The 26,777-nt window shown below is 45.5% G+C and overlaps 1 protein-coding gene across 2 annotated transcripts in view; it reads left to right on the forward strand.

Annotated features, from left to right (window-relative positions):
- Positions 1 to 26,777, forward strand: part of ITPR3 (inositol 1,4,5-trisphosphate receptor type 3) — a 127,957-nt gene that overhangs the window by 75,701 nt on the left and 25,479 nt on the right. For both annotated transcript variants that reach the window (XM_027876434.1, XM_027876435.1), the window contains 18 exons: positions 711 to 855; positions 4,789 to 4,985; positions 5,832 to 5,961; positions 7,805 to 7,862; positions 8,711 to 8,876; positions 10,226 to 10,387; positions 10,532 to 10,606; positions 11,644 to 11,769; positions 13,097 to 13,219; positions 14,340 to 14,540; positions 15,988 to 16,239; positions 17,437 to 17,562; positions 18,096 to 18,221; positions 19,844 to 19,964; positions 20,299 to 20,483; positions 22,480 to 22,628; positions 23,207 to 23,315; positions 26,383 to 26,473. In XM_027876434.1, the coding sequence (XP_027732235.1) occupies positions 711 to 855; positions 4,789 to 4,985; positions 5,832 to 5,961; positions 7,805 to 7,862; positions 8,711 to 8,876; positions 10,226 to 10,387; positions 10,532 to 10,606; positions 11,644 to 11,769; positions 13,097 to 13,219; positions 14,340 to 14,540; positions 15,988 to 16,239; positions 17,437 to 17,562; positions 18,096 to 18,221; positions 19,844 to 19,964; positions 20,299 to 20,483; positions 22,480 to 22,628; positions 23,207 to 23,315; positions 26,383 to 26,473 (2,542 nt within the window). The remainder of the gene's footprint in view (positions 1 to 710; positions 856 to 4,788; positions 4,986 to 5,831; positions 5,962 to 7,804; positions 7,863 to 8,710; positions 8,877 to 10,225; positions 10,388 to 10,531; positions 10,607 to 11,643; positions 11,770 to 13,096; positions 13,220 to 14,339; positions 14,541 to 15,987; positions 16,240 to 17,436; positions 17,563 to 18,095; positions 18,222 to 19,843; positions 19,965 to 20,298; positions 20,484 to 22,479; positions 22,629 to 23,206; positions 23,316 to 26,382; positions 26,474 to 26,777) is intronic.

The raw sequence follows: 26,777 nt of genomic DNA on the forward strand, positions 1-26,777 counted from the left end.
TCTGGTGCTCTATCCACTGTGCTACCTCAAAGATCGACTTTCTCATAGTAACTCAGCATGCATTTCACACTGAGGAATTTACCTAAACTTTTCATATAATAATAATAGCTAATATTTATACAAGCACCTCAGATATATAAGCTACAGATTTGAACCTTACAGCAATCCTGAGATCAGTACTATTATTATTGTTTTACAGATGAGGACACTGAGGCTGAGAGAGATTAAATGACTTGGGTAGTGTTACACAGGAAATTTGCATCTGAGGCTGATTTCAAACTCAGGTCTTCCTGACTCCAAGTCCAGTGGTCTAGCCCTATTCCTCCTAGCTGTCTCTTGAAGCTATTTACCTTTCATGCCTCTTTGGGTAATGAGTGGTGCAATGGGGAAAAAAATCAAACAACAACAACAAAACCCCTGCTTTTAATCCTAGCTAGGCTTCTAGCTTGCTTGGTGACCTTGGGCAAGTTACTTAACTTTTCTGAATGTTAATTTCCTCTTCTAAAAGGAGGTTTAATAATACATTGCCTACCTCATAGGCTTATATTATAAAGAAGATGTTTTTAAAACCTTAAAGCTCCAAGGAACTGTGGAGTTATTTTTATTTCCGTGATGATCTCCAATCCCGTACCCTCTTAGCCTGTGCATCATCAACCTGGAGCTTTCTTCTCCCCTCACCTCTTTTCTTTCTCCTCAACAACTTGCTGCAGGTCGTCAGCTTGGCCCACAACCTCATCTACTTTGGCTTCTACAGCTTCAGTGAGCTGCTGCGGCTCACCCGGACGTTGCTGGGCATCATTGACTGCGTTCAGGGTCCTCCAGTCTTGTTGCAGGCCTACAATGAAGATCCTGGGGGTGAGGCTGGGGCCCTGGGTGGGACCCTCCTGCCCAGACACTCAGAGGCAGTCAGGATGGTGGGGGTGGGGTGATGTATCTCAAAACCCTGTCAGGCAAAACTCAGGTAAAGGAACTTGGATTGTTTAGTCTAATTAAGAGAAGACTTGGAGGTGGGGGTTCAGAGGCCATGATTACTGCTTTCAGGTCTTTGAAAGGTTGTCACCTGGAAGAAGGACTAAATTTGGTCTCTCTGGTCCCAAAAGGGCCAACTAGGAGTAATAGATGGGAAGTTAAAGAGGCATATTTGGGTTCTTATCTGTGTAAGCAAAACCTTTCTTACTAGAGTTATTCTGTGGATGTAGTGAGTTCTATGTCACCAGAAGGCTTTCATCCAAGACTCGGATGATCACTTGTCAAGGATATTATAGAATAGGTGTTCCTTTTTTTTTTTAATTAATTAATTTATTTTTAGTTTTCAACATTCACTTCCATAAGATTTTGAGTTCCAACATTTCTCCCCATCTCTCACCTCCCCCCACCCCAAGACAGCATGCAGTTTGATAGAGGCTCTACATATACATTCATACTGAACCTATAGTCACACTAGTCAGGTTGTAAAGAAGAATTAGAACCAATGGGTAAAACCACAAGAAAGAAGAAACAAATAAAAAAAGAAAAAAAAAGAGAACAAATAATATGCTTCAATCTGCATTCAGACTCCATAGTTCTTTTTCTGGATGTGGATAGCATTTTCCATCATGAGTCCTTTGGAGTTGTCTTAGATCCTTGCATTGCTGAGAAGGGCTAAGTCTACCAGCGTTAGTCATCACGCAACGTGGCTGTTACTGTGTACAATGTTCTCCTGGTTCTACTCACTTCACTCAGCATCAGACCATACAAGTCTTTCCAGGTTTTTCTGAAGTCTGCCTGCTCATCATTCCTTATAGCACAATAGTATTCCTTTCCATTCATATGCCACAACTTGTTCAGCCATTCCCCAACTGATGGGTATCCCCTCAATTTCCAATTCTTTGCCACCACAAAAAGAGCTGCTATAAATATTTTTGTACATGTGGGTCCTTTTCCCATTTGTATGATCTTTTTAGGATACAGACCTAGGAGTGGTATTGCTGGGTCAAAGGATATGCACAGTTTTATAGCCCTTTAGGCATAGTTCCAAATTGCTCCCCAGAATGGTTGGATCAGTTCACAGTGCCACCAACAATGCATTAGTAGAACAGGTATTCTTAAGCATTGTTTGTGTCATGGACCTCTTTGACAGTCTAGTGAAGTCTCTGGGCCTTATCTCAGAATGATATCTTTAAAGGCATAAAATAAAAGGCATGGGATTAGAAAGGAAATCAGTAATATGGTCATCAAACTATTGAAAACACAAGTTTGTGGACCCTAGTTTAAGAACCCCTATTATTGAGGGAATTTCTGTTGTTTGCCTCTGAATTTTTTCTAGTTCTGAGATCTTAAGATTTTATGAATACAGGTTTCCTTACTCCTTCTGTTAATGTGTAATGATGCATTCCAAATTGGCTGAGGGCTCTCAGACTCTCCCTGGGGTCTGCATTCCAGGATTTAGGTTCAGACATACTCATACTGTGCCAAATTACAATCTATCCTGCCACCAGATAAATCCATTTTCCCTCATTCTGGCCCTTGCTTACCTCTCTCCCCTTCGTCTTACTTGACTGGGCTAGTCTGGGTACTCCCTCAAGGCCTCCTTGAGATCAAGGAGTCTGTGTCAGTACTTAACACAGGGCCTAGCACTTAATAAATATTTATTGACTGATTGTCAGCCACCTATAGTAGCCTCTTAATAAATGCTAGTTAACTGATTGACTCAGTCTCACAGAGGTGAGCTTTCAGTCCCACAGAGGTGAGCTTTCAGTCCAAGGAAGGAGACTAGGTTCTTTCCTTAGGAAACTCTCAGTCTGACCAGGGAAATAATTCTTACTCTTGGGGAGCTCCCAGGCTGGTATGAGGGACACAAATCTGCCCTCAGAGATCTTCCAGTCTGACAGCAGAGACACAATCCCAGAGCCTAGCCAGCTAAGGTGTGTGTGTGTATAGTATATATATATATGTGTTTGTATGTATGTGTGTATGTATATAGTATGTATTTTTTTAAATAATATCTTTATTTTTTCCAATTACATATAAAAACAATTTTAACATTCTTTTTAAAAAATTTTTGAGTTCCAAATTCTATCCCTCCCTCCCTCCCTTCCTTCCCCCCTCCCTAAGATGATAAGCAATTTGATATAGATTATACATGTGCAATCATGTAAGACACATTTGCATATTAGTCATTTTGTAGAAGAAAACTCGAACCAAAAAAAAAAGAAAGAAAAAACTTAAAAATAGTGTGCTTCAGTCTGTATTCATACTTGATCAGTTCTTTCTCTGGAGGCGGATAGCATTTTTCATCATGAGTCCTTTGTTATTGTCTTGGATCATTGTATTGCTGAGAAGAGCTGAGTCATTCATAGTTGTTCATTGTGCAGTGTTGCTGTTATTATGTACAATGTTGTCCTGGTTCTGCTCACTTTACTTTGCATCAGTTCATGTAAGTCTTTCCAGGTTTTTTTGAAGCCTGCCTGAAGGCTCATCATTTCTTATAGTACAATAGTATTCCATCATAATCATATACCTCAACTTGTTCAGCCATTTCCCAACTGATGGGCATCCCCCTAATTCCCAATTCTTAGCCACCACAAAAAGAGCTAATGACTCTTTATGTATATTAATGTCAAATCTAATCTCAGATTGGCCTTCACGATGCCATCTGCCAAGGGCCACATTAGTTCTGTTCCTAGTCTCATTTCTCATTGAGCCTCAGGCTGACCTGTTTACTACCCTGTCAACACTATCATTATCATCATAGCTAGCATTTATATAGTGCCTACTACATGCCAGGTAATTTGCTAAACACTTCACAAATATTATCTCATTTGATCCTAACAACAACCCTGGGAGCCAGGTGCTCTTATTATCCCCCATTTTACAGATCAAGATTCTGAGGCAAAGAGAGGTTAAGTGACCTTACCCAGGGTCACATAGGACATAAATATCTGAAGCTGGATTTGAACTCAGGCCTTCCTGACTCTAGGCCCAGGGCTGTGTCTACCAGCTACCTCCACATAACTCCTCCAGGTCTTTCTCCTCCCCCACCTGACTCATCTTGTCATTTATTCATATATCTTCCCTCCCAAACCTAAATTAGAACTCATTAATGGGTAGGTAGCCTTCCCTGATTAATCCTGCCCCTTTCTTCCATTTTATGTTCTATCTCCTTACTTCATGTGTATACCCAGATTATGCAATTCATTTAGTCAATCATTTATTAAGTGCCTACTATATGCCAGGAGATAACAAGGTATAAAAAATGAAACAATGCCTACTTTCAAGGAGTTATATTCTAATGAGGGAGATAGGTACATATATAAATATCTGCAACATAAACATGGTGTGAATAAATAGAAATATATACAAAGTTGCTAAATATAAGCTAGTTTGGGAGTAAGGGTAGTAGCAGTTGGGGGAATTAGTACCTTCATGTGTCTGCTGAATTATGTCTGATTCCTGCATCAGAGAGTGGCTATGTATGTGTAGAGTATGGCCTGTCTCCTTGGTTACGCTGGGAGTTCCTGAGGATAAGACCTGATTAAGAGTTCTCTGAGGGCAGGGATTATTTCTCCTCACTCCTTTATATTCCCTCCCAGCTCCTAGTGCAGATTCCAGCACAGAGAAGACCCTTAGGATAGGATGGGGCTTGGATACAAGGGCAGGAGGGACTCAGGCTTTTCTATACTTACGAAGTGTGGAAGAGGTGACTGGCACCTGTGGGGGTGGTGACAGAGCATCCTCTCGCTAGCTTACCTTATCCCTCCAGTTCCAGTATCACTGAACATATCTGGCATTTACCCCAATCTCCTTCAGGGAAAAATGTTCGTCGGTCCATCCAGGGGGTGGGACAGATGATGTCCACCATGGTGCTGAGCCGTAAGCAGTCCATCTTCAATGCTCCCAGTCTCCCCACTGCCGGGACCCAGGAGTCAATGGACCGGGGAAAGTTCGTGGAGAATGAAGACATTGTGGTGATGGAGACCAAACTCAAAATCCTAGAAATCCTGCAGGTAGTTGGAATGGCAGAAGAGGGAAAGAAAGGGAGTAAGCATTTATATATATAGCATCTACTATGCCAAGCACTGTGCTAAGCAATTTTATATATATGTATATGTATAATTTCATCCTCACAAGAACCCTATGAGATAGGTGCTATTATTATCTCCATTTTGCAAATGAGGAAACTGAGGCAAACAGGTTGAATGATTTACTTAGGTCACACAGCTAGTAAGGCTGGAGTTGAACTGGTCTTCTTGACTCCAGACCCCGTGCTGTATCCATTGGACCACATAGCTACCATCCTCTTTGCTTCAGGCCGTCAAGTGTCACTACTAGATTGGCAGCTGCCCAACAACTGACCCCTGTAGTTTGGGTAGCGGGCAGGTAAAATACTAGGGTAGGAAGTAATAATAATAGCCCTGTATTTCAGGGTTTTCAAAACGCTTTCCTCCCCACTGCCTCCAGAAGGGTATTGGGAGGACAGAATTCTGATGGAAGAAAAGGTGAGACTGAAAGTTTAGAGTGAGGCAGGCTGTGATGCTTTGTATCCATCTGAGGGGTGATCTGCTACCCATTCATATAATGGGGGCGGAAAGAAATGAAACAGAAGCTAATGAGCAAGGTTCCATTTGGTTTGATATGTTATGAATTTCCAGAATATCGGGCAAATTCACAGTTCTAGCAAAGAGTCAAAATGCATCCAAGGTAGAAATAGAAGTTCATTGAAAAAAAAAGTCAGTTTGGGGCTATCCACACTTCTTTGCTACTGTCAGTTACTGAAAAGAATTTGCCCCTCCGTGATGGGGGGTGGAGGTGGGGTCAGAGTGGAGTGCTCACCTTCTTCCTTTTCCCAACAGTTTATTCTCAACGTGCGGCTGGATTATCGCATCTCCTACCTGCTCTCGGTCTTCAAGAAGGAGTTTGTAGAAGTTTTCCCCATGCAAGACAGTGGGGCTGATGGGACAGCTCCAGCTTTTGACTCCACAAGTAAGGGTCCCTGGGTTCTTCTGCGTCCAGGGTCTTCCTTCCTTTCTGCTGGGGAGGGCGGGCTGGGGAAGGCTGTCTTCTTGTCTTGCCTAGAATGGGAGATGGGTTCATTGCAGTGAGTGGCTTATGCAAGGTCACATGATGAAATCATGGTAGATCCCGGATAAGCTCCCAGTGGTCCTCATCTCTACCTTGTCTTTTCTCTGCCTGTCTCCACTCCTACTCCCCTGCCTTGAGGCAGCCAACTCTTGCTTCTCCTTACAGGGCTTGCTTGCCCTCTGCCCCGATAAGCTTTTCTTTACTATCTTTTTATTTTGTTAAATTTAATTTTTCTCACCTAATAAGAATTTATTTTTTCTTTCTCCACTGGGGGAACAAAAAGGGAAAGCAAAATCTTTGTAATGGATATACATAGTCAAGCAAGATAAATTCCCACATTGGACATGTTTTAAAAACGTATCTTATTCTGCACATGTGGTCCATCATCTTTTTTTTTTTTTTTTAGTGAGGTAATTGGGGTTAAGTGACTTGCCCAGGGTCACACAGCTAGTAAATGTTATGTGTCTGAGGCCGGTTTTGAACTCAGGTCCTCCTGAATCCAGGGCTGGTGCTCTATCCACTTCGCCACCTAGCTGACCCCTCCATCATCTTTTTGTCAGGAGGTGGGTACTCCCACTTCCACTATCTACTGTGCTCTTTACTTTAGCCTTGTGAGGTAGGCAGGTCAGATATTAATATTAACAGACCTATTCAATAGGGGGAAAAACAGGGGCCCAAAGATGTGAAGTCACTTGTTTAATCAAGTCACAGAACCCCCAAAAATGTTGTAACTGGAAGGGAAACCCTTAGTGAGACCATCTATTCAATCCCCTTCCGTCCTTCATTACAGAGAAGGAAACACAGGCATACAGAGGGCTTGAAGTCATTGGCAGAGCAAGGATTAGACCTCAGGTTTCTTGGCTGCCTTCCCAACATTCTTTACACAACACCACATTGCCGTGATATAAAGTGGATTCATTTTGGCTGCTGCATTCAGAGGCTCCTGAAGGAGATTGGGAGCCTGCTGGTGGATCTGCTTGCCTCAATTCCTCTCCCTTCTGTAATCATCCTCCATTCAGCCATCAAAATGATTTTCCTAAACTGTGGGTCTGACCGTGTTATTCCCCTACCCACTCTAGTGACACCCCATCAGCTCCAAGATCAAATACAAAATGCTCAGGCATCCAAAGCCCTTCGTAACCTAGCCTCCTACCTTTCCAGTCTTACTCCCCAACACATACTATTGGATCCAAGGACACTGGCCTCCTGGCTGTTCATGAACAAGGCACTCCATCACTCAGCTTTGGGCATTTTCTCTGGCTGCCCCCCATGCCTGGAATGCTGTCCCTTATCATCTCTACCCACTTACTTTCTAGGCTTCCTTGAAGTCACAACTAAAATCCCATCTTTTACTGGAAGCCTTTCTCAGACCTTCTTAATTCTATTGCCTTCCCTCTGTTATTTCCTTTTTATCCTATATGTAACTTGTTTATACATATTTGTTTGGATATTGTCTCCCTAATTAGACTGAGAGCTCTTGGAGGGCAGGACTATCTTTTGCCTCTTTTTGTATCCCTAGCAATTAGCACAGTGCCTGGCACATAGGAAGCTCTTAATGAATGTTTGTTGACTGATTGAGTCTGAATACCCCTGATGGGCCATGTGCTTTGGTCGGGGTAGAGAAAGATAGGCGGATAGAGGTCTGCAGATAGGCAAAGGAGATCAGCTAGCTTGATCCCTCAATCTCTGATTATCTGAAAAAATATCCCCCTTCTCCCCCTCTCCTGTGTTTCATCCCTAACAGCTGCTAACATGAACCTGGATCGGATTGGGGAGCAAGCGGAAGCTATGTTTGGAATGGGGTGAGTAAGCCCAGGTCCCTGCACTGGAGGCCCTGTATAGTGGGGGAAGAGGAGCTCCCCCTCATGGCAGGTGGCAGACCAGAAGGCCTGGCCAGAAGGTTTCTCAGAATGGATATGGAGAAAAATCCACATTCCTGCTGCTTTCCCTCTTTCCTGCCCTAGAGTCCCAGAGACATCCCCTCCCCTCACTAGTGGCTGCTGCCCCTCCCCCACCAAGCTCAGCAAGGACTTCTTGGGTGCACCTGTGCTCAGAGGTCACCTTGCTGGTTCCAGTGTCCATCTGGATCCACCCCCCATCCATCCATGGCAGAAGGTCTTTGTTTAAATAGTCAGAGCTAACTTCCCATCAGACGCAGGTTGGAGTTAAATGAGGGCCAGTTCCTCTTTTAAGGTTTCCTTCAAGTATGTTTACACTGGTGCAGGCATTTTGCCATTCACCCTCCTCCGTGAACCACATCTTCTTAGAAAGCAGCAAGGATATTCCTTCTCTTTATAGTCATTCTCTCTCTCTTCCTCCTCCCTTTCTTCCCTTCCTCAATCCCTTTTTTTTCCTTTCTTCTGTATTTCTTTTTCTCTCTCCCTCATTTCCTTCCTTCCTTTCTCCTTCCCTCCCTCCTTCCTTTCTTCTTCCCTCATTTCCTTCCTTCCTTTCTCTCTCCCTCATTTCCTTCCTTCCTTCCTTTCTTCCCTCCTTCCCTTGCTCCCTCCCTCCCTTCCTTCCTTCATTTCTCCCCTCTTCCTTTCCTCCCCCTTCTTCTCTCTTTTTCTCCCCTCTCTCCCTTCCTCCCCCTCTCCCTTCTCTCTTCCCTTTCTTTCTCTCTCTTTCCCTCCTTTCCCTGACTGAGCAGGAAGACTAGCAGCATGCTGGAAGTAGATGATGAAGGCGGGCGCATGTTCCTACGAGTGCTGATCCATCTCACCATGCACGACTATGCCCCTCTGGTCTCCGGCTCTTTGCAGCTGCTTTTCAAACACTTCAGCCAGCGCCAGGAGGTCATCCATACCTTCAAACAGGTGAGGCCCCTCCATGTCCTGCCTGCCTCCCCTCCCCACTTCCCCCCTTCTCATAGCCCCGATTCCTGGGCCCCTGTAAATCCTCCTGGAAGAGGCCATCAACACCACAAGGGCCAGTTCCACCAGAATTGAAATCATATCTGCCAGGGGGGTAGTGCCTCTCACCCTTCTTCCCACTGGTTTTTCCCAACAGCCATGTGGGGGAAGGGAGGGCAGGGATTAAGTGGCTACTATGTGCTAAGTTCTGGGTATGCAATTAGAAAAATTGAGATAGTCTTTGTTCTCAAAGAGCTCACATTCTGATCAGAGGAAGTGAAACATAAAAGAAAGTTTAGCTGCAGGGCAGATGGGAAGGCCTAGAAGTCTAGGATTCAGCAGTGGGTCAGGTGGCAGGACCCAGCCTACTGATGACTGTCCTGAGAGACAGGGGAGCAGAGCAGATGATAAGGTCATATGGTCCTCTATCTGACTAGAAGTTGGAGTTGTTGAAGCTCCCATCAGAGCTTCACAATCATTTAGGCAACTTCAGTGAAGGAGGAAGGCAGAGATGAAGAGTGACCCCAGTAGTGGCAAGAGGTCTTCCCATAGCTGGACTGAGGGAGGAGGTGAGGGGGGAAGGCAAAAGGAGGAAGGGGGCTTCTGTAGTGATGGGTTTTCCAGCAGCCTGGAGAGTGAGGAAGGAAGTCCTGAAGAGTTTAATCAACTTGCCCAACGTCATCACACAGGTAGTAATAATAAAAGCAAAAATTTATATAATGCTTTTAAGGTTTGTAAAGGACTACATATAATACGTGTATGTATGTATGTATAAATACACACACATATATACATACCTACATAAATGTATATATGTAGAGAGAGATAGACATAGATATAGATACATACACACTCATACATATATATATATAATACATGCACATATATAAACACACAAATACTGCGTATTATATTCTGATTTGATTCTCACAACCACCTTTTGAGGTAAGTAGTATTATTATCCCCATTTTACAGGCAGGGACAGAGGTTGAATGAACTTAAGTGATGTATTTACTCAGAATCACAGTTAGTAAATGCGTCTGAGACAAGATTTGAACTCAGGTCTTCTTGATTCCTAGTCCAGTGCTCCATCCACCATACTTCTGAGCTGCCTCCAAGAAGTGACAGACAGAGCATGGATTTGAATTCTGCTTCCATAACTTCAAGCTTAACTCTCCAAATTCAGTGCCCTTTCTGTTGCCTGCATCACTGAGCTAATGGAAGACAAAGTTGAAGTGGAAAGTGGTGAACCCAGATTGTAGAGAATCCGAGACATTTCTTCTAGCTCTGTCCTTGCTCATTCTCTCTTGTAGGTGCAGCTATTGATCTCGGCCCAGGATGTGGAAAACTACAAAGTGATCAAGTCTGAGCTGGACCGGCTCCGGACCATGGTGGAGAAGTCGGAACTGTGGGTGGATAAGAAGGGTAGCAACAAAGGAGAGGAGGTGGTAGATGAGAAGAAGGAGAAGAAAGAGGTGAGGAGGATGTGAAGGAGGGGCCAGGGTCAAGAGCAGGGGCAGAGAGCAATGAGGGCCTTGGTGGAGGAAGGTGTGGGCTTGAGTCTGGACCATCACTTGACCCTGGTCCTTAACTTTGGCCCTCTCTTTCCATGCTCCCAGCACCCCACAGATGAGGAGGGCTTCACTCAACCTCCTGGAGAGAAAAGCAGTGAAAACTATCAGATCGTCAAGGGGGTGAGTGGTGGGGACTGGAGAGGGTCAGATGGAGGTAGAGCGACTAGGATCAGGGCAGTAGGAGGCCTGGTTCTAGGGAAGGATTCCCCAAAGGGGAGCTGCACTTCAGATTCACATACCTCCTCCAAGGGTCATCTGAATTAGCTATGAGCTTTGGTCACCAGTGGGCACATTATGGTGTGTGACTAGTTCCTCTCATTCCTCTCACCTTCTAGCCAACCAACTTTTTAATAGACAGACATCCTATCTATCTATCTAGCTAAAGTGTTTATTAAGTGCTTACTATATGTCAGATACTGTGCTAAGTCCTGGGAATACAAATAGAACAAAAAAGATAGTTCCTACCCTCAAAGAGCTTACATTCTAGTGGGAAAAGATAACACGTTATAGTTAACTGGAAGGGGAGACAAAGAGAGGGTTTCTGCCAGGGGCAGGGATGGTAAGGAGGAGGAAAAGACCAGACAATCAGGAGGGGAGCTGGGAGAGAAGTGAGCATGGTAGTTCTGGGCTCCTTTTGAAATGGTGGTACTGGGAGAAAATGTAATAAAATATAATAGGTGATATTGTCTGGCTTTTTATTAGGATTTTTTTTTACATTGAAACTTCAGATTGAATTCTCTTAAATTTTGTGGAACTCAGTTTCACAATTAGATAATTCCTTTATTCATTCATTCATCTATCTATCTACCCATTTATTAATCTGTCTATTCATTTCTCTATCTGTTAATTTATTTGATTAGTAGAATGAAGACATTTTGACAGTTGCTAGTTTTTTTCAATGATTTATTTGGTCTTCCTATAAACTCTTTTTCACTCTCAGATTCTTTTTTTTTTTTTCATTCTGGAGCCTAGCATTTCACACCCAGGAGGGCACAGTTTCAACCTTCCTAGGGTTTCCTGCTCCTGCCTCATGACCAGAGGCTTGGTTAAGGGGCAAGGGTGAGACACACATAATAGTGATGTGTTCTCTGAGTTCCCTGAGTTGCTTTTTTCTCTTATTCCTTCCCCCACCCATTCCTCCACCACCTTCTCCCCAGATCCTCGAACGGTTGAACAAGATGTGTGGCGTTGGAGAGCAGATGCGGAAGAAACAGCAGAGGTTGCTGAAGAACATGGATGCCCATAAAGTCATGCTGGACCTGCTACAGATCCCATATGAAAAAGTGGGGATTGATCCCGAAACCCAGTTCCTCACCCTGACTCTGACCCAGCCTTCAACACTCACTTCTTCCTCTGACTCTGCCCCTATATCCTAATTCTCACCCAGTCATCACCCTAGCCCCAAACCCTAACCCTCACCTGGAATCCCTCCCTCTTTACCCTGATAATGACCCTTGGTCACCATGACTCCAGCTCTGAGGCTTGATTAGACTCTGATTCCTGACTTCTCTCTCACCTTCACATGATAATACGTTTATCCCTTCTGCATCTCAACTTTCCCCATTGTGGCTTTGATATATTGCAGGTCAGCAAAAGAAATTAAAGTGGGGATTTTGGGGGAGTTTTGTGGAAGTTGCAGATAACACAGAAAAAGATTAGAAACTCAGAAATGGATAAATGTATAGTATTATATCATATCAAAATATTTTTTCTTTTAATACCGTAATAATTCAGACTTCTTCTCTGGTACAAAGGGAGGGGCAAAAAATTTTACCTGGATTTTCCAGATCATGGGAGCACTGTGCCTCTAACTCCCACAATGTGGAAGGGATAATTGTAATAATAATTACTCACATTTATAGGCAGCTAGGTGATACAGTGGATAGAGTGCCAGACCTAGAGTCAGGAAGACTCTTCTTCCTGAGTTCAAATCTGTCCTCAGAGACTTTCTAGATATATGACCTTGGGCAAGTCACTGAACCCTTTTTGCATCAGTTTCTTCATCTGTAAAATGAACTGGAAAAGGAAATGGCAAACCACTCCAGTACCTTTGCCAAGAAAACCCCAAATGGGGTCACGAAGAATCAGACAACAACTGAAAAGCAACTGAATGACAATATAAAGGTTGGCCTTCAGAATAGCTCTTTGAGAGGTGGGTAGTGCAAGTATTATTATCCCAATTTTACAGATGAGAAAACTGAGGCTCAGAAATCAAATGCCTTTTCCAAGGTCACTCAGCTTAGAAGTGGCAGAGCCAATCTGGGTCTCCTAATACCAAATCGGTGTTTTTTTCTATTGCACCAGAGTGATCTTCCCTCAGAAAATGCATCTCAACTCTTTACCTGGATTCTGACCTTCTCTCCATGTCTGACTCCTTAGATTTTAGTCTTACCCCAACCCTGACTCTGATCTTAACACTCAACCTGATTCCTCACATTGACCCCTGACCTTGCCCCAACCCCTGATCTTTGACCTTAACTCTGAGCCTGACCTGAATCCCATTCTTGACCCTTTTCCTGATCCAGATCCCAACTCCAGTCTTTATCCTTGTCCACCAGTGGGGATCCTTCCCTGGGACCCAGTATCCTTTCCTTCTTCCCCCTCCTGTAGGGTGATGCAAAGATGATGGAAATCCTTCGCTATACTCACCAGTTCCTGCAGAAGTTCTGTGCTGGAAACCCTGGAAACCAGGCCCTGCTCCACAAACACCTCAATCTCTTCCTCACCTCTGGGGTAAGGGGTGGACAAGGGCCCTGGAGGGGGAAAGTGGAGGGTCTTGGTGGGGGGAGGGGATCCTGAGGCTATTCAGGGCAGAGGGATCCTAAGGACTCAAGGGGATAGAAAGAGGAGAGAGGCAAGGGGGCACAGTGGAAAACTGGGGACTCTAGAGGCAGGAAGGCAGAGGATAAGCATTTCTGAAGTGCCAACTATGCTAAGCTCTGGGGATACAAAGAAGGGAAAAAGAGAACCAGAAGTCAAATTCCACCCTTGCCATTCACCTGTGTGACCTTGGACAAATCACTTAATCAAATTGAGTCTCATTTGCCTCACCTTTAAAATGGAGAAGTTGGAATATATACCTTTTTTTAAAATCATATATTTTTTAAATTTTAAGCATATATTTTTTCCTCCCTCCTACCTTATCTCTCCCCAACAAAAGAAAGATGAAACACTTTAAATAAATAAGCATATTCAACCAAAACAAATTCCCACATTGTCCAAATCTAAAAATGCATGTCTCATTCTATATGTTAGGCACTAGATAACTCTTAGGTCTTGTGCATTTCTTGATCTTTGATCCTTTAACTTTGGGGTGGGGGACACTTGTGGAACAGAGACCTCTGGGAGAAGGGGAAGGTGCCTGGGTTTCTTGTCCTGGCTTGGCCGTTGTGACTTGGGCAGATCATTTCATGAAACCATAGATAGAAACTTGGAAAGGACTCAGTCCAACACTTTTATTTTGTAGATGACAAAAGTGCTTAAGTGACTTGTCCAAGACTACGTAGCTAGTAAATGGCAGTCAGAATTCAAACCCAGGTCTTCTGTGACTCCAAATTCAATCCTCTTTCCACTCATCTCTTTGGCCTCAGTTTCCCTCAATTCAAAACGAGGGTCAGTTGACCCATATGGTCCCTTAGTCCCCCATGGCTCTGACATTATGAATCTAGGTCTCCAAATTGATGCAGACTCTGTGGGATGACTTGGGGGTCCCCAGTCTTGGAAGCCCCAGTTGAAATAGTGGGGATTTCATGGTGATTGCTGGGCTCCTGTTAATGTCCCTGGGAGAATGGCTAGAGAGCCAGGAGGAGGTGGGGTTCCTCATTCCTGAAGCCACTACTCCTCCGCTGGATAGCTCCTTGAAGCTGAGACTATGCAACACATCTTCCTGAACAACCATCAGCTCTGCTCGGAGATCAGTGAGCCCGTCTTGCAACACTTTGTGCACCTGCTGGCCACCCACGGGCGGCACGTGCAATACCTGGACTTTTTGCACACCGTCATCAAGGCCGAGGGCAAGTACGTCAAGAAGTGTCAGGACATGATCATGACCGAGGTGAGTGGAAGTGGCAGGGTGATGAGGGGGAGGGAAGAAAGCTGGCTCAAGCCTGGACTGGAGCCAACATCTCAAAGGATAGGCAATGGCTCACTCATGCTCTGGGGGAACTCAGGCAAGGACCCTAGAAGAGCTCAGGTGGAAGGTCTGAAAGAACTCAGACCGGGAACCTGAAAAGATTCAGCTAGTGGATCGAAAAGAACTCAGCCAGGGAGACTTAGAGAACTCAGGCAGCTAAAAGACCTCAGGCAGAGAGATTTCTCTTTGTGCAAAGCCAAGGAATGTGCTTGTGGAATAAAGAGACTGACTCACAGACCTGGATCTGATTTTTCACTTTTTCACTTAACAAGCATTTGTTTTCTTTCCCTCCCACCTCTCTCCCCACCAATGGGGAAAAAAAGAAAAAAGAAAAAAGTCATTGTAACAAATCTGCATAGTCAAGCAAAACAAATTCCCTTCATTGGCTGTGTCTAAAAATGTCTCCTTCTGCATCTTGAGTCCTTTCTCCTCTCTGTCAGGAGGTGGGCAGTATGCTTCATCATTGGTCCCCCCACATCGTGGTTTGACCTTAGATTTCAAGCCAAGGTAGAAAGACCAAGTGTCTCCCAGCCTCTGATAAAGCCTAGACCATGTCAAAGTAAAAAATAAACAACAAATAAAAGTAATGACCTGCAGGGGTGGGAGAATTCTGGCAACAAGCCTAACGGAACTCAGGCAGCAAGGACTAAGACAGTGCATCTAAAATACAGTGAAACTAGGAGGATTCAGGCAGAAAGATTACTATAATTCAGAGGGGAAGTCTGAAGGAACTCAGCTTGTGAGCCTAGGGAGAATGTGGGCAGTGAGCCTTTCTGGGGGCCTGAAAGGACTCAGGCAGGAGGCCTAATAGAACTCAGTTGGAAAACTCAAAGATGGGGGTAGATCTCAAAAACTCAGGCAGGGAAGGGACTTCCTTAGAAATGTTATCAATTCTTGTTCCCTTTCCTTTGGAATGAGCTAAAGCTTGTTTCATGGGGTTTCTTTGTTTGAGAAAAGTTCAGGATCCAGAGGAGGCAGATATGGAGGTGGAGGAATGTGACTGAGATTGATGCTCAAGTAAGTTAGTTGCAGGAGGGCAGGGAAGCAGGACTGTTATGGTTGAGGAAAGTCAAGGTCCTGCACTCCCTTTGCTCCAGTCATGCTGTATTTGGAATCAGCGATTCTGGGTTCAAATCCTAGTTGTTCCACTTACTTGCCTATATGATCTTGGGTAAGTCAACCTCTGTGGCCTCAGTTTTATCATCTGTAAAATGAAGGTTTGGACTCGATGGGCTCTGAGGTCTCTTCTAGATCAAGCCCTGTGATTCTGTAAGCCTGGACTCTCTTCTTGCAGAGGAGTCCAATCTCAGGCACCAGGGTCTGAGGGACCTCTGGTAACAAACCCTTCATCCTTTCCTCTGCTCCACAGCTGACCAACGCAGGGGATGATGTGGTGGTGTTTTACAATGACAAGGCCTCTATGGCCCACATGTTGGACATGATGAAGGCAGCGAGGGATGGCGTGGAGGACAATAGCCCTCTCATGTACCACATATCCCTGGTGGATCTCCTGGCTGCCTGTGCTGAGGGCAAGAATGTCTACACTGAGATCAAGTGTACCTCCCTGCTGCCCCTGGAGGATGTGGTCTCTGTGGTTACTCATGAGGACTGTATCACTGAGGTACCCCTTCTCTCTGCCTGAGGGAGGCTAAAGAGAGGGAGGAAGGGGGAAAGAGGGAGAGGCTAAAGAGAGGGAGAGGGGGAGAGATACAGAGGACACAGGAGAGTGATGGAGACAAGGGAGAAATGAAAAAATGAAAAGAGTTGGAGAGAAGAGGGGAGAAGGAGGAAGGGAGAAAAATATGGAGAGAGGGGAAGCAGGAGAAAGGGAGGATTCAGGAGAGAGGTAGAAACTGGGAAAAGAATAAGATGGAGAAAGGGAGGTACAGGAAGAGGATGGAGACAGGAAAGGGGGAAAGGTAGAGAAGGAGGGAGGGGGAGAGAGATGGAAGAAAAAGGGAGAAAGGAGGCAGGAAAGGGAAAAGGAGAGAAAACTAGAGAGACAGAAAGATGGAGGAGAGGGAGAGAGATGAAAATAGGGCAGAGAAATGGAGACAAGGAAGGGGTAGAGAGGAGTCTATTCAGGGAAGAGAGGAGAGGGAAAGGAAGGGAGGAGAGAGAGAGAAAGAAGGGAAACAAGAAAGAGGGAAAAGGAGAGAAAGGAAAGATGGAGATGGAGGAGGAAGTGAGAGATGAAAATAGAGCAGAGAGATAGAGACAAGGGAGGGGTAGAGAGGAGTCTAGCCAGGGAAGAGAGGAGAGGAAAGATAGAGAGAGAGAGAGACAGAGTGACAGAGAGACAGAGAGACAGAAATGGGAAGTCAGAAGAGTGGAGAGATAGGAGACTGGGAGAGAGATGAAGATAGGGAAGAAAGGCAGAGAGAAGGGACAGAGAAAGAGAAAGACTGAGACAAAAAGGAATAGAAGGAAAGAGGGATGGGAAGGAAGAGGAGAAATGAGAAAAAGGGAGAAAAAGAGCAGGAAAGGATAAGGGAGGTGAGATAGAAGGGAGAAAGTGAGTCAAGGGAAAAGAGAAAGAGGCAGGGGAAGGAAGAGAGCAGGTTATTAGGAAAGGGAGGTAGGAAGGAAGAGAATGAATCAGAAGAAAGGGGAGACTGTGAGGCTGTAAGGAGAGGGAGACAGGAAGAAAAGGGACACAAAGCAAAGGAGAGAGGGAGGCTGACATTTAAAGGGAGGCAAGGGGATAAGGGAGAAGAGGAGAAGCTTAGCGGAAAAAAGGAAATTGTTGGCTGCACCTGCCCTATCTTCTAACCTCCCCTGTTCCTTCTTCCATATCCCCCTCCCTGCTACTCCCCAGGTGAAAATGGCCTACGTGAACTTTGTCAACCACTGCTATGTGGACACCGAGGTGGAGATGAAAGAGATTTACACCAGTAATCATATTTGGACTCTCTTTGAGAATTTCACCCTGGACATGGCTCGGGTCAGTGTATAATGGAAGAAGAAGCCAGGGCATAGGCAGGGAAGCCTTCCTTCCTCCCAAATAACCCACCCCACCCCCACCCCCACCCCCACACGATCCCAGGCTTCTGCCTCCCCCGAGCTGCTCCTGGGTTCCTGTGGAGATTCCTCAGCTGGGCAGACCACCCTGCTCCATTTCTTAAGGAGGCCCACCCTTGTACTTGCCTGTGATAGATGAGGATTTTACCAAGGAAATCAGGCCTTGAGGCGAGTAGGCTTGGATGGATTCTCTCTTTGTTCTCTATTCCCTCTGTAGTAGGAGGCTGTGTCTGGCTTGAGTTGGGGGAAGTTGGCTCTGAGGAAGGAGGTTGGCATGGGAATCTTGGAGCCCTTTGATTTGGGGAGCAAGAAGGGATGGAGTGCAGCATTGGGAAATGAGGAGGGCTAATCCTGGGGCAACATGGATTCTGGGACTCCATGCCCACTTCCTCTGGTGTCCCTGCACGCAGGGGTCCTCCTCTTGCATCCATACTCACCTTCCTTTCCAACCCCCAGGTCTGTAAGAAACGAGAGAAGCGCATGTCTGACCCGACCTTGGAGAAGTATGTTCTGACAGTGGTCCTAGACACCATCAATGCCTTCTTTAGCTCTCCCTTCTCTGAGAACAGCACCTCCCTCCAGGTGAGTGTCATTCCTAGAAAGCAGCCTTCCTGACCTTTCTGTGGTCTACTCTGACCTTGCAAAGTTATCTTCTCTCTTGGAGTCTCAGATTCTTCATTTGTAAAATAAAGGTTTGGACAGGATGCCCTCACGGATCGAACGGTCTACCCTTTTACTCCTCCTTTCTCCTGCCTTCTCTTCTTCCTCTCTCTCCTCTCTCCATCTCTCTTTCTCTGCTATTTTGTCTCCATCTCTTTCTACCCTCTTGGAAGCAAACTACTGGATTTGAGATGCTGTGTTACCTTGGGCACATTGCTATCCTTCTGAGCCTTAGTTTTCTTTTCTTTTTTTTTTTTTTGGGCCAGGCAATTGGGGTTAAGTGACACAGCTAGTAAGTGTCAAGTGTCTAATCTGAGACTGGATTTGAACTCAGGTCCTCCTGACTCCAGGGCTGGTGCTCTATCCACTGCACCACCTAGCTGCCCCTGAGCCTTAGTTTTCATCTCTGCATAGCTGGGAGTGGGGGCTGGGGGGTGGAGAGTAGAGGGAAGTTGGGCAGGGTGACAAGTGAATTGAGAATTTAGAAATAGCAACAGCATTTGTTGTTTGTTGTTCAATTATTTCAGTTGTGTCTGACTCTTTGTGACTCTATTTGGGGTTTTCTTGGCAAAAATGTGGTTTGTAGCTCATTTTACAGATGAAGAAACTGAGGCAAACAGGGTGAAGTGACTTGCCCAGGGTCACACAGCTAGTAAATGTCCCAGGCTGAATTTGAACTCAGGAAGGAGGAGTCTTCCTGACTCCAGGCCCAGCACTGTATCCACTGCACCACCTAGTTGCCTTTAGCAACAGTATTACTTTGTGAAGTTAGTCAGCTCCTACTCTTACTATTCCTATCTGCTTTGGGCTGGGCCCTGGACTGTGAGTTAGAAGAGGTGCAAGGAGAGGAGGAGACACACCCTTTTCCCTCAGCCTGGTGGAGAAAACTCTCAAGGAGCCAACTTGATGGACAAGATATAGTCCCTGCCCTCAGGAAGCTTCTAGTCCGATGGGGAGACAGGGCACACTCCCACATACAACAATGCACACAAGCACAGACTGAATGCTAGGGGTTGAGTGGAGATGATCCAGGGTGAGTGAGGTCAATCAGGGAAGACTTCCCGGAGTTTTGAGAATAAATTTGAAGAATGAGAGGGACATAAATTTGTTGAGAGGAAGAATAGTGTGGTGGATAGAGCACTAGAATCAGCGTCTGGAAGACCTAGGTTTGAATCTCGACTCAGAAACTTACAAGCTGGATGACCCTGGGCAAATCACTTAACGTCTTTGGGTTCTGATTCCTCATTCACAATGAATGAATGAATGAATGAATGAATGAATGAATGAATGAATGAAACAAGGGGGTTGCCTTTATTGTCCTTGATGCCATCTGAGATCCCTTCCAGCTCTAACTCTGTGGTCCTTTTAGAGGATTTGGCAATTTTAGCCTGGAAGAGATTGGGGCTGAGGTTGGGAGACAGTGGTATCCCAGTGATGGAGTGCAGCACTTCCCAAAGCTGGGAGCCGGGAGGGCACCTAATACTGGGCAGAGGCAGTGGCCAGAGACCTGTCGTCTCCTCCAATGACTCCCTCCCCCTTTCCAGACGCACCAGACGATCGTAGTGCAGCTTCTGCAGTCCTGCATGCGGCTGCTGGAGTGTCCTTGGCTGCAACAGCATCACAAGGGCTCAGTGGAAGCCTGCATCCGGACCCTGGCCATGGTTGGTAAGGTCATCTCAATCAATGCCCTGTCCCAGACAGATAAGAAAGAGAGCAGAAATGAGAGAGGAGGGAAGGGACATCTCTATAACACAGGAGAGAGGGGGGCGATGCCTTCTTGGATCCAAGCAAACTTGGATCTTGGATATCAGATGGAACACTTGGCTTGGATTCTCCTGTTTTGCCCCAGCCCGCTTTGGCCATCCCAAGTCAAGGCAGTCTTCTCAGAGTCCAGCCCTGACTCTCCCACATCCAGGAGAGAGGGCAGCGGCACGAGAAGTCTAACCAGCTACATCTGCTCTTCAACCAGCAGCATCTTTGTGTCTTCCGTGTCTTACAGCCAAGAGCAGAGCCATCTCCCTGCCCATGGACCTAGACTCCCACATCAGCTCCCTCCTCAATAGCAGCGCCAGCTGCGCAATGCAACGTAACGCTTCAAGTTACAAGTCGGCCACTCGTGCCTTCCCTCGTGTTACCACCACTGCCAACCAGTGGGACTACAAGAACATCATTGAGAAGCTGCAGGTAGCTGGGTTTTGAACCCAATCCCCTCTCTCCAAAGTCAGTGCTCTTTCCGTCTCTAGATCTGTGACCCTGTCATATGCTGAAAATTCCACTGTTAGCAATACCTTCTTTTGTTGTAGTTCACTCGTGCCCAACTCTTCATGACCCCATTTTGGGGTTTTCTTGGCAAAGATACTGGAGTCGTTTGCCATTTCCTTCTCCAGCTCATTTTACAGATGAGGAAACTGAGGCAAACAGGGTGACGTGACTTGCTTAAGGTCACATGACTACTAAGCATTTGAAACCGAATTTGAATTCAGGTCCTTCAGACTCTAGGCCCACTGCTCTGTCCGCTGAACCACCTAACTGCCTTCAAGGCAGAGGTTAAGTGACTTGTCCAGGTTCACACACCTAGTAAGTGTCTGAAGTCACATTTGAACTCAGGTCCTCTTGACTCCAGGCCACAGAGCGATGGCTGTATCCACTGTGCCATCTAGCTGCCTCTAATTATAAGCATCTTTTTTTAAAAATGTAGATATGTCTGGAAGGGTTAATATATATCAAACCATTAATATTTTCATGCCAATAACTTGCTTCCCTCTATAGCTCGTGCTCCCAGTATATGTAGCCTGTTGGCCAAATATAGTCTGCCTTATTTTGTTTTTAGCAAAAATACTTTTTGCCTGATTGGCCATTATCCATGAGTTGGCAGATTTGTAGGCCTAACCACCTGTGCACTAGTATTCTGATGCTAACAGGCTTGATGGTATCAATGATTGTGGTTGTAAAACACATTCACATGACCCCTGCACACATATGGGTTTCTGATTACTTGGCACATCGTGGAAAATTTCATTATCCCTTACTCTATTGGTAGCAGAGAGTGGGCCACTGAAGGAATGGAGATTTTGATGGGGGTGGGGGAAAAAGATCATTTTGGGGTACTCCTCTCTTCCTAAATCAATCAATCGACAAGCTTTTATTAGGCACCTTTATTAAACTCTTAATGTATACCACCCATTGTGGTACTAGGGGCTGGCTGGGAATACAAAGACAAAAGTCTAACACCCTGCCCTCAAGGAGTTTATAGTCTATCTTCCCCAACGCTCGGAGTCATGTCTTGCCAGCTGGAACAAGGTATTTGTACACCCTGGGTAATGTTTGAAAATGGTGTCCCCTCCATGTTTTTTGTCCATGGGAGGCCTTGAGCCTTCACTGGAATGCAGTGGTGTCCAACTCAAATAGAAACTGATGGGGCAGCTAGGTGGTGCAGTGGATAGAGCACTGGCCCTGGATTCAGAAGGACCTGAGTTCAAATCTGCCCTCAGACACATAACACTTACTAGCTGTGTGACCCTGGGCAAGTCACTTAACCCCATTGCCTAGCCAAAACAAAACAAACAAACAAAAAAACCCAAATAATCAAATAGAAACTGATACCAGTGAACCACATATTGACCTAGAAGATTACAAATTAACATTATCTATATTGTATTGGTACTTTATTTAGTTTGTTAAACAATTCCCAATTACATTCTAATCCGGTTCTGTCTGCACTTTTGGGAGTTTTGCAGGCCACATATGGCCTGTGTGTGGTCTGTGAGCTTGGCACCGCTGCTGTAATGCATGTAACTTGACAGCAGAAGCAGTGCTTCCAGGTCACAGGGAGCAGACACTTGGGGCTTTTATGAGAAGGAATATGAAGGAGCAGCTAGGTGGTGCAGTGGATAGAGCTCCAGCCTTAAGAGTCAGGAGGACCTGCGTTCAAATCTGGCCTCAAACACTTGACACTTACTAGCTGTGTGACCCTGGGAAAGTCACTTAACCCTGATTGCCTCACCAAAAAACAAAAAAAAGATAGAAAAAAGAAGGAATATGAAAAGGTGTTCCTTGTTGTGCCCCCTTCTGGGTGCTGCACTCTGGGGAGATGCCTACCTTGCCTATCCCCAGTCTTGGCTCAGGCTGTGGTCCCAGGCTCCTTCTCCTCACTGATTGGCTTGATTCTGGGGTTCCCCAGGACATCATCACCACGCTTGAGGAGCGGCTGAAGCCACTGGTGGAGGCTGAGTTGTCCGTGCTGGTGGATGTGCTACACTGGCCTGAGTTACTGTTCCTAGAGGGGAGCGATGCCTACCAGCGCTGTGAGAGTGGAGGCTTCCTGTCCAAGTGAGAGGAGACCCAGCAGTGGGGGGAGGGGGCAGAGCATCATGGCCCATTGTGGCAATGGGAGACCCCTCGGAGGGAAGAGACATGGGGGGCGGGAGAGCCATCGTGGAGGCATTTGGGGGATAGGGATAGCTATCTTAGCTCAGTTAGGGGTGGGTAAAGTGCAGGGAAATTGGGAAGGGAGAGACCTGGGGAGAATAACCAGGTATTCCAGACCAGGTGAAAGTCAGCGGCAGTTGTCAGGAGACACTGGGCATTTCTACCAAGGGTCAGGGAACCCAGAGGATACTGCGTCTTCTCCAAGGTACCTGAGCTATGTGTTAGGGGTCAGGGAAGGGACTGGGCTTCTAGGCCTAGTGTTCAGAGCACATGAGCAACCATACCTCTGGAGAGTGAGGAAGGAAGAGGGTTAGGGGTGTGTGGGGAGCTCTACGGTTTTCCTATCCAGATGAGATTAGATTACCAGGAATGGGGAGAGGACTTTGAGGGACCCAGAAGACAATGGCTCGGAGGCATGTGGAAGCTCTGGGGGTGGAGTGGATGGGGTCTGAGCCCCCTTTCCCTGGTCTGGTGCCCAGGCTGATCCAGCACACAAAGGACCTGATGGAGTCCGAGGAAAAGTTATGTATTAAGGTGCTAAGGACCCTACAGCAGATGCTGCTCAAGAAGAGGAAGTATGGAGATCGGGTGAGTATGGGACCTGATGAGTAACGACCCAAGACTGGCTGTACTCCCTCCCCTCTCCCCTCCCTCCCTCCCCTCTCCCCTCCCTCCCTTTGGGCTTTTTCTACCACTTTTACCCTATAGTCACCACGGAACATAGGATATCAGAGCTGCAAGGGATCATCTAACGCAATGCTTCTTAACCTTTTTTTTTTTTTTTTTTGGTATCATGGACCCCTTTATTCAATCTGGGAAAGCCTATGGGCCCGTTTTCAGAATATTATTTTTTAAGATATGCATGTACCTTTTTAATGTAAATAATATTTTATTTTTCCAAGTTACATGTAAAGATAGTTTTCAACATTCATTTTTTATAAGATTTTGAGTTTCAAATTTTCTCCCTCTCTCCCTCCCCTATCTCCTCCCCAAGACAGCAAGCAATCGGATATAGGTTATACGTGTGCTATCATATTATATTTCCACACAGAATGCTATTTTTAAACGCATAAAATAAAATATATAGGATTATAAAGGAACCCAGTTATGTTGAAATGCAGTTATTGAAATATTAAGAAACAAGTTCACAATTCCCAAGTAAAAAATCTCTGATCTAGCCCCTCTTTTTAGAGATGGGCAAACTGAGACCCAGAGTAGAGGAGTGACTTTTCCAAGGTCACCAGACTGAGCTATGGTGGAGCTGATACCAGAACCCAGGTCTCTTGGCTCCCAGCTCTGTCCTCTCCCCTATATTCAGCAGTACTCCTCAGCTGCTGGGATTTAGTTCTTTCTGTATCTCTCAGGCCACTAGCCCATGCCTAGCCTGGGCACCCCTTTCTTTTCCCTTGATACATAACTTGACAGAGGTTAGGTCCTTATTGTTGTTCACTTGTGTCTGACTCTTCGTGACCCCACTTAGGGTTTTTTTGGCAAAGATACTGAAGTGGTTTGCCATTTCCTTCTCCAGCTCATTTTATAGGTGAAGAAAGTGAGGCAAACAGGGTGAAGTGACTTGCCCAGGGTCACACAGCCAGTAAGTGTCTGAGGCTGGATTTGAACTCAGGAAGATGAATCTTCCTGACTTGAGGCCGGGCACTCTATCCGCTGTGTCACCAAGGCAGCTAGAGCAAGCTTATAGAGTATAGGATTGTTCAACCATCCTGCTGGGACTCATCCAGATATTTCAAATTTAGCTTGTATGCTGGCACACATTTCTGGGCTAAATCTCTCTGTTTCATTTTTAATAGCATATGATTTGGCTGCCATATGGCCTTGCTATCACTGTTTGAGGGGAAAAAAAAACAAAAACTGATTTCCCCTACAAGTGCCAGCAACCCTACTTCCTATTCTTCCTGTCCAAAGCATTCCTTAGGTCCTCACCCCTCTGGTCCCTCCTCTTCACCTCCCTCTAGCTTTCATTATCGCACTTCATTAGCCTGGCTTCCTTCACATGGAACACGCCTCCCTTCTCCCCAACCAGGAAATCTTCCTACGTGTGTAATGTGCACATAGGGAGATGGCCTGGTATAGTGGATACTATACCACTATATATTTTGTGTGACCCTGGGGCAGGCATTGAACCTACCAGTGCCTCAAACAATTCCCTAAGAGAAGAACTCAGAGAAAATTTAACTATTTATATTAGTGGAAGGAGTTTTCACACTGGAGGTTCCCTAAAGGGAACTCACAAATCCCCCTCCCCTAGACACACACACACACACACACACACACACACACACACACACACACACCCCTCTGTTTTCTTTTTTTTAAAATTAATTTATTTTGAACTATCAACAATCACTTCCATAAGCTTTTGAGTTTTAAATTTTTCTCCCCCTCCCTCTTCACCTCCCTCCCCAAGACGGCGCACAGTCTGATATAGGCTATGCATATACATTCCTATTAAACATATTTTCACATTAGTGATGTTATAAGTAAGAATTAGAACCAATAGGAGAAACCACCAGAAAGAGGAAACAAAACACCACAGAAGAAAAAAAATTAGCAAGTAGTATGCTTCGATCTGCATTCGAACTCCATAGTTCTTTCTTCTTTGTGGATAGCATTTTCCATCACAAGGCCTTTGGAGATGTCTTAGATCCTTGTATTGCTGAGAAAGGTTAAGTTTATCAATATTAGTCATCGCACAACATGGCTGTTATTGTGTACAATGTTCTCCTGGTTCTGCTCACTTTACTCAGCATCTGACCATACAAATCTTTCCAGCACACCCCTGTTTTCTGAGGCTCAGTTTCCTCACCCATAAATTGGGTGTAATAATACTTTTACCGGGCTGTTTTGGGGAAAGATTTGTAAATCTTAGAACATTACAGAAATACAGGCTGCTGTTATTATATATAGTGATTCTTAACAGTGGTAAAGGAAGGGCTGCATAGGGTGATCCTCAGAAAAACCAAACATTGACTAGAGCTTTGAGATTTACAGACTGCTTTCTTTTTTTTTTTAAATTTTTAAACTATTTTATTTTTTTCAATTACCTGTAAAAACAATTTTAACATTCATTTTTAAAAAAAATTTGAGTTATAAATTCTCCCCCACACTCCCCTACCTTCTCCCTGAGACAGTAAACAATTTGATATGGGTTATACATATGTAATCATGCAAAACATATTTCCATCTTAGTCATGTTGTGAGAGAAAACAGACCAAAAAGAAAAAAGACACACAAAAAAAGTGAAAAATAGTATGCTTTGATCTGCCTTCAGATTCCATCAATTCTTTCTCTAGAGGTAGAGAGCAGTTACAAACAGCCTTTGAGACTGGAAACTGAGGCTCTGCTCACTCTGAGATGTTAAATGGTCTTGCTCACAGCTCACAGTAGCATAGATGGGAGTGAAGCCTGGGTATCCTGGTTCCAAGGCTTTTCTGGTCTTAGCGTTATGCCACACAGGCTTGCAGAGCCACCAAAGGTAGCTTTGGGCTTGGGGTTAGGAGGCGGAGGTTGGCCCTGTAGGGGCGGTGGTGTTGGTGAGAAATGGAACCACTGGGGCTGGTGGAGAGCGTGTGGGCCTCCTGTGGTCTGTGGGGAGTGCTGTATGGGCACGGGTCGGGGCTCACTCACTGCCTTTCAGGGTAACAACCTGCGGAAGATGCTGCTTCACAATTATCTGCAGAATCGGAAATTGAACTCCAAGGGGGACATCCCGGATTCCATGGGCACAGGTATGGCTTGGGGTCCTGCCTTCTCCCTGTGGGGCCTCACTACCACACTATCCAGAGGCAGTGGGGTATAGTAGAGAGAGAATTGGATTGGATGTCACAGGACTGGATTTGAGTCTGTTAACCTTTCTGGGCCTTGGTATCCTCGACTTTCAAATGAGGGGTAGAGGATTAGACTAGATGGTCTAAATAGGGTCCTATGATCTTCACCCCGAATCCCCCTGCTCTCTCTCAGAATCCTTCCTACCAGCCTCTGGCTCAGTTTGGGGAGAGGACTCAGCTTCCCCAGATTCTCACATCCTGACCT

Source organism: Vombatus ursinus, unplaced genomic scaffold (assembly GCF_900497805.2).
Source record: "Vombatus ursinus unplaced genomic scaffold, bare-nosed wombat genome assembly UNPS02014811.1, whole genome shotgun sequence".
NCBI lineage: Eukaryota > Metazoa > Chordata > Mammalia > Diprotodontia > Vombatidae > Vombatus > Vombatus ursinus.